Below are 7,467 nucleotides of genomic sequence, written 5' to 3'. Positions count from 1 at the left end.
TATTCATTGTGATAATTTAATTTAACTTAATGAATAGAAATAAACGATAGCTTCATTGTTTTGAATGCTCGTAATGTGTGAACGTCTTTTTTTTTCTTAAAAAATTAATTTGTTTTTTTTTTATAAAAAAATTACTTTTTAAAGTAAATACGGTTCTAAAATTATTGACATGAGTTCTTATCGGAAAAAAAACATAGTGATACTAAATTTGATAAAATATGGCAAGAGGGTCTATTAGAAATAGATAATTTACTAAACAAAATTTCTAAAGTATTTGATTTTTTGACAGCAAATTCAACAAAATCATAGAATGATTAATAACCATCATCTTCATCCGCAGTATTTTCTTATGATTGTTAATGAGTTCTTTTATGGCAACTATTATTATAGTAATACTGTACTATAATGTAAAATATCGGATGGGTCCCGGGACTCAAGTCTTATATCCACCACTGGTGGTCTGTAGTAGCCCATTTTCTTCTCGTAGTATATCATATACTACTTTCTTCTGTTCTCTCTTTAAACATCGTTCCCAACAGAAAATGATCTTTTCAAATTGAACTTCAGTGGTGTTTTCCACTTTAATGTTTTCTAATTTATTTGTAATAAAATTTTATGCTTGATTATATTAAAAGGTTAACAGGCGGTAGAAATGGTTTTTAAAATTCGCTATGCAATATTGATTTCTACGGTTAATTTTTTTCCGTAAACTGTACTATACGTCTTTATCTTGTGTTTATTAAAATAAAGAAAAGTATAATTCCGGTTAATAAAAATTAAAGTTTCCTGTTTTATAAACAAGCACTTGCCTGGTGTTGCTTAAAAAAACGGGAAGCTCATTGGAGATTTCCCGTTTCAGAAAAATCGCATATAGGAGTGAGTGAAAACGCAAGTGTAGAAAATATTGGCAACCCACCTGTTACTGAAACTATCACCTTGGACTCAGCAACGCAAAACGCTTTAGATTGTCTGAAAGCAATTGATAAAATAAGTTCGCAGAGGGATATTGATGAAATTTTAATACATTTGTACCATTTAACTGAATTTTTACCTGGCCCCTTGACGGTCCAAAAAATCATGAAGATAGACGAATCTTCTATTGACTGGGAACTTTACGTAGACAAAGCTTATGGGCGTATATTAGAAGCTTTAACTGAAAAGTTTGATGATAATTTTCCTTATCATGAAGGCAAAATGTATACAATTGTCGAAAGAATCTTCATTGTAGAAAATCAGTATTTTTTTCAAGAAAGCTTAACTATTTTGGCAAGAAAATTAAAGGCAACATCTGACCAAGTTACTACTACAATTTTAGATTTATTGGAGAAATTACTCAAGAGTGAAGCGCTATTTGCATCTGTTGTAAACAATTGTTTCATTCAAGAAAATAACAAAATCATAAATGAAGACAGACGTACAAAATGGGAGAATTCTGTTCAAATACTAATATCTCTTCCTAGCAGAGTAGCTAATGTTACCGAAGGAAAATTTCCAGACATTTTGATTATTAACAACTATAGTTACAATTTAATTTATAATGTTTTGAAGGCAATAGCTTTTTTCACAAAGATAAATCTTAACAAATTAGACATACAAAAAAATATAGATTTATCATTTATAGGATTTTTATTAAGTAAAATATGTATTCATTTAAATGAATCGCTCAAATCGTCAAGTCTTATCGATTTTATAAATGCAATTTCTACTTTCCCTAAATCAAATATTATGGAGGTAGTCTTATCTAAAATGAACCGATCGGCTATAGAAAAATTTGCAGTGATTGCTTTACAAAACATCCCTTATACTAGCCATAACATAAATAAAATTTTTAGTACGAAATTAATAGAAAATAAAGATTGGAAATACGTTTTGTGTACCAAAATTCCTTTGCTTTCTCTTTATACTGAAAATGACTTAAATTTGATGTACAATTTGATATCATATCTTGCAAATGTTTCTGGAACTGATTTAAATAAACTTCTTATTAATTTGATTACAACGTGGTCGGATAAATCTGCAATCAACCATACAAGTGTGGAACAACACATTTATATAACAAAATTTATTATTATTATTATAAAAACATTAGCTTTAACTGATGCATTAAAGTCAGATGAAACCAGAATTAAAGAGGAGATGTATTTGGGCATTCCTCTGCATCTTGAATGTACAACAAACACATTAAGAGCCATAGGGATGGTTACAGCGGAAATAGTTCTTAATTCGCTAAGTAAAAATGATAATATTAAGCTTGAATTTGATTACAGTAAGTTACAAGATGGTGAAAAAAGAATTGTTGACGAAATAAGAAACTTAACAGCAGTAAGTTCTGAAACGCACTCTTTGGATGATAAAGATTATAAAGCTGATGATGATGATGTTATGAAAATAATTGCAAAAGTCAAGTCAAATATACCAGCTGAAAAGTGCGAGTACACACCACCAGAGAGAGTGTTGAGGATAAGGCATCCAAGTAAAAACCTCAGTAATGAAGTTGTTACTGAAGGTATAACAACAAAAAATACGATAATAAATGTAATTGACAGCGAAGATTTTGAACTTGATTCCGATGATGATTTGGAGCCTTATGACTTATCAAATGACGTAAAAACAACTAAACCTCCGCCTGCCTATTTGAGAGATTTGCGCGATGGACTTCTAGAAACAGATGATTCTGAAATATTCGTGGGTAGTTTAGAAAGCTGCGAAAAACTTGTAATATCGCAACTATCAAACGATGATGCGTCCATCGGTCTTGAGCTTTTACAAATTCTAATTTCATTGGAACAGAAATTTTATGTGGAAAATTTTGACGCATTAGTATTCCAAAGTTGTGTCGCTATAACTTGTGTTTATCCTAGTTTTTATGCCGAATATTTGTGTAAAGAATTTCACGCAAATGCCGGTACTTATTCTATCAGTCATCGAATTCTTTTACTAGATATTCTAAAAACCACGGCACAAACTTTATCAAAATTAAACCCTGAAAAAAAAGCAGAGAATCCCAAATTGAAATCTATAAAACAGAAAAAAACTGAGGCTGAGATGGCAGAAGAAATAATTCGCCAACGATTAGAAAGTAAAACCAGACGCTTTATACATCACAAATACTATACTTTTGAACAGATTAACAAATTTTCTGAATGTGCTGGATCTTTTTTCTTCCCTTTATTACATGCTTATGGCAACTCGCCTTTTGTAAATTTTACGCCGAAATACGATAACGATCATATTTTACTGGTTCACTTTTTGGACACCTTGGCTGCAATAATGTGGGCAGCTCAAAACTGTCCCATAATTCCACGAATGGCAAAAGAATTATTCAATTTAGCCTGGGCTCTACGGTATCATAATGAAGTCCGAGTTCGGATGGCCAACTTAAACTTAGTTGCTAGTGTAGTTATAAGTGTTCCTAAAACAATTTTACAAGCCGAATTTTTAAGCGACCTACTTGAATTCAGGCTATGGCTGGCGGACGTATTAAGCCCCAATATTCAAAGAGGAGAAGCTAATTCAGAATGCAGATTATTAGCTGCACATGCGATTGCTTTAATAGAAAATGTCTTAAAAGTTGATATTACTGATGTGTATAATTAAAATTTGTAAATCCTTTAATTTTTAAGTAATAAGTAAAATCGAACTAATAATAAGTTACTTTTGTGTCTTATTTTATACGTTTTTAATAAAGAGAATCGCGTCATTCTGAATTCACATTAAACGGCGAACATCGGCCAGTGCTGACACCATTCACTCGCTTGAACGAGTTACATGTTCGATAAATTTTAGACTGGTTGTTAACTTTATATTGTTAAAATTTTACTCTTGACGCGCTAAAAGTGCAACTTAAAAAATATGCAATTTTAATAATGATATTTCTCAAAACTTTAATACTAGCAAATGAAGAATTGTAATAATTTTACTTTATAGAATATTAAATGTATATAGACGCACCTTTTTGTCTAATAATTATTGAAACTCTTATAACAACTTTTTCTTTTAATAAATGTAGGTCCAGTTTTTCATTCCACATCACCAGTTGCACAACCGTTGCAGCCTTTGTCTTCCAACACTCGTAAAACTGAACAAGATAATTTTGTAACTAATGTTAAACCGTCTAATGTTGGCCCGACATGGTCAAACTCGGGTAATCTTAACATCGATTTGGACAATCTCCTAGGCAATAAAACCATAAAAACTAGTGCGCCTAGCATGAATCAATTGAAAAGCACACCCACCAGTCCTTCCAACCATCCTAGGACTGTAAACGCAAACCAAAATAGTATTACTAGTCCGGGCGTTGTCCCACCTTTAAATTTAAATAATCAAGTATTTCAAAGTACTCCACTGAATGGAAGTAATAATCAGTTCTTTGCTGCTTTTAAATAGTTTTACAATTACTATATCATGTTGAAACAAGTCGGACTGATAGTTACTTAAAAAATTGATTGAAAGTAATTAAATTATGATTTTTTCTAAATTAAAAGGTAATCAATTTTTTAATTTATAAAAAAAATGTTAAGCACACATACTTTATAATAGCGTAAATTCTGGCTCAGGTCACAATGACATAACATTTCGTACTCTATGCAATAATTATGTGTTAGTTTTATTTCATAAGTTTCGAAAACGTAAAACTTTGATCCATACTTATTTTGAGACGTATTATGATAAATATATTATTAAGAATTTAAAAAATAAAATGTACTGTATAAAGTAGCAAATAATAATTTGTAAAGGCAGCGAGTGGTGACAAAAATGTAAAGATTACTAAATGAGTTTATTATAATACTTAGTAAGGATATGATAGTGATGTATTGAAATATTTTAAATCGGTTTTCTCAAATATGATCCAAAGGTTGTACTTTTAAGTTGGCACTTGTTGTAAATTACTGCAAAATGCTCACATGCGGTGCTGGGATTCTATATTGCTATGTTAATATATTATGAAAATATTTAAAATTAGTGCAAATAGTTTATTGTGATTGTGTTGCTTAAAAATGTTTACAATTCTTTTATCGTTTCTAAGCACTTACTTTTTTATCTATGTCTTACGTACAATTTCCGAAGTTTTAATTTAGTTATTACCCTACGAAATATAAATGAGATACGTTCCCGTCATATTTTCGATAGAAAATATGAAATTGGTTTTTTGTTTCCGAAAGGAAATGGATGACGAGAACTGTGTAATGTGCCTTATACTTTACCAGCAAAAAATATCAAGTACATAAACTAAAAAAATGCTTCATTTAATAGTTGAAATAATTTCATACATTCCAGTTGTAAATCTTGTAATCTTAAAGATAAACTTGTCAAACCGTGCTTATGTTTTAAAGTAAGTTATAAAAAAGTAACAAATAAAGAAATATTCCTTTAAAAATGTTTTATTAAGGAAATAGTGAATTTAATAGTTACAAAAAAAAACAATTAGGAAACTACTTCTATATTCTTTTTGTCCTCAACAAGCACTAATTATTAAAAATGTATTTAAAATCCTAAACAACGCTAAAATTTTATATATTTTTTTGAAAATTAATTTTAAGGTACAATTAAATTAAACATTAAAAACTAATGATAGAAAAAATAGCTCGCAAAAATTGCAATGACATATAATATACTTACAAATACTAATCTGCTTCTTCTTCTAATTGTTTCTTCTTCTTTTTCTTCTTTTTAGGAGGTTCACCTGTTACTTCATTTTCATCAATTGTTCCATTTTGATCAAAAGTTTCTCCATTTTCAACCTTTCGCTTTTTTTTCTTCTTTTTCTTTTTTTCAGCCTTTGAAGCAGCATCTTGGACTCTTTCCATTTCTTCTAATGCTTCCTTCATGACTTCGATATTTTTTTTCGGTATTTCCCCTGTTTCGTAAAACTTTAGGCGATCTTCGACTTGTTGGCGTAATTTCTCCCCAAAAACGTTCGTTTGGATATCGGTAAAACAATCAATACGAGATGCAATTGAACACTTATTAGCGAGATAACGTGAAATTCTACCTTTGTTTTTCAATCCAGCTCTTCCAATAAATGTAGAATTAAAAAGAAGACCATACTTTGGAGTATTTCCTAAAATATAAAAATGCTAATACAAAAATTTGATTTTGTAAATTATAATTACCTCTTGTTTTTAGTGCTCTAAAAAGAGCCTTTTCTGCTCCCAATATCTGGACAGTAGATGCAGGATACTTTGCCAAATTAGTCAGAGAACCAGCATGGGCAATTAATCTAGCTCCAACCTGTTCTCCAATTAAAGTGGCTAGATTTGGAGCAACATCACTCATTTTAGTTTTCAAATATTCTGCCAACTCTTTGCGATAATCAGCAAGATTAATAACACGTTTGGCAAACATTTCAATATTCATCAGATCAAGTATGCTTATATCCATGCCCATGCTGGATCTTGAAGCATCTAAGATTGCCTGTGCTTTAGCTGAATCCATTACAATTTCTTCTAAACTTTCAAGTGATTCTTCTGAAAGCTCTTTTCTATTTTTAATAAATGACACAAGTTTTGCATAAGTGTAGTTTTCAGGGACAACCTTTACAAGCTCTGGAAAATGATAAGAATACCATTCCCTAGAACAGATATATGTTGTGAAGTGATTCAACATTAAAAAGGTAGCATTTACCTTATCCTCATTGAGAAAGTGTTTATGTCTTTATCTAATTGATCCAATAATGCTATTGACTGAATAATCATATTGTCAACACGATGAACATTAAATTTAACCTTGGCTCTGGAATATGAATGTCCTAAACCAAGCTGTGCAACAGCTGAATTTTTTGCACTAAATCCTTTGACTAACTTGTGGAAATGATGTCTGATTCCTAAAAAACATATAAAAATAAGATAAAAGATAGCTTTTGGGATGTATATACATTACCCCTGATTATTTCTGGCACAACTCCGATGTGCATGCAGGTTAATCCTAACGATTCTGCAATTGCAGCTCCTAATTTGGGATCACTAACTCCGACAGTAGGTTTGCTCTTCTTCCCACCTTTAGGTATCGTTATATCTAAAAAATGCTGCAAGTCTTCTGTCAAGATGCCTTCTGATATAGCATTGATATTTTCCAGTGCAGCAACAGCTGTTTTAAAAGGTGAAAAGCCAATCAATTTTACAACGCTATTGAATCTACTTAGGTCTGTAACGGAGGCCTCAACTTGGGGAAGAAACATGCCAATTTCTTCAAATTCTTTAACTTGAAAGATAGCGTACCCAGCCGCATGTTCAAAAAGCACGTATAAGTTATTCGACTACAAAATACAGAACAAAGATTAATTCTTTTTTACAGAATAAAATTAACTTACCATCTTGTAAAACCGAAGGTTTATCTAGGTAAATACAAATTCAAATTCATAATATACCACGAGGTTTCTTAAAAAACAATAACCTCCATAAAACAAGAACATATAACCTACAAATATGACTGTAATACATAATTGTCTATGTGTACATTTAATCTATG

At 30.7% G+C, this 7,467-nt stretch overlaps 2 protein-coding genes across 3 annotated transcripts in view; one reads left to right on the top strand and one right to left on the bottom strand.

Moving 5' to 3' along the window:
• Positions 1-5,377, top strand: part of LOC108741916 (clathrin interactor 1) — a 13,969-nt gene extending 8,592 nt beyond the window's left edge. The window contains exon 5 of one of the 2 annotated variants that reach the window (XM_025976852.1): positions 4,010-5,377. In XM_025976852.1, the coding sequence (XP_025832637.1) occupies positions 4,010-4,386 (377 nt within the window). In that variant the 3' untranslated portion in view covers positions 4,387-5,377. Of the gene's footprint in view, positions 1-859; positions 3,987-4,009 lie in introns of those variants that run through there. The other variant, XM_025976851.1, reaches the window with a different exon arrangement.
• LOC112905108 (nucleolar protein 56-like) lies at positions 5,226-7,431 on the bottom strand. Its single transcript, XM_025976857.1, has 5 exons — positions 7,310-7,431; positions 6,880-7,255; positions 6,625-6,823; positions 6,114-6,571; positions 5,226-6,061 (listed from the first exon to the last, which is right to left on the bottom strand). Exons 1-5 carry the CDS (start codon positions 7,310-7,312, stop codon positions 5,625-5,627), a joined length of 1,473 nt encoding a protein of 490 aa, XP_025832642.1. The 5' UTR covers positions 7,313-7,431; the 3' UTR covers positions 5,226-5,624.
• Between the last annotated feature and the right edge of the window lie 36 nt (positions 7,432-7,467).

The sequence above is a fragment of the Agrilus planipennis genome, unplaced genomic scaffold, assembly GCF_000699045.2.
Source record: "Agrilus planipennis isolate EAB-ADULT unplaced genomic scaffold, Apla_2.0 scaffold23, whole genome shotgun sequence".
NCBI lineage: Eukaryota > Metazoa > Arthropoda > Insecta > Coleoptera > Buprestidae > Agrilus > Agrilus planipennis.
Note: the sequence above shows the minus strand (reverse complement) of the source record. Positions and strands in the feature narration are given on the sequence as shown.

Bases quoted from the DNA above. Each gene is read 5' to 3' on its own strand.
- LOC112905108 (XM_025976857.1), bottom strand. The intron at 6,824-6,879 runs GTAATGTATATA...TATGTTTTTTAG, and splicing joins TGTGCCAGAAATAATCAGGG to GAATCAGACATCATTTCCAC. The intron at 6,572-6,624 runs GTAAATGCTACC...TATCTGTTCTAG, and splicing joins ACTTTCTCAATGAGGATAAG to GGAATGGTATTCTTATCATT.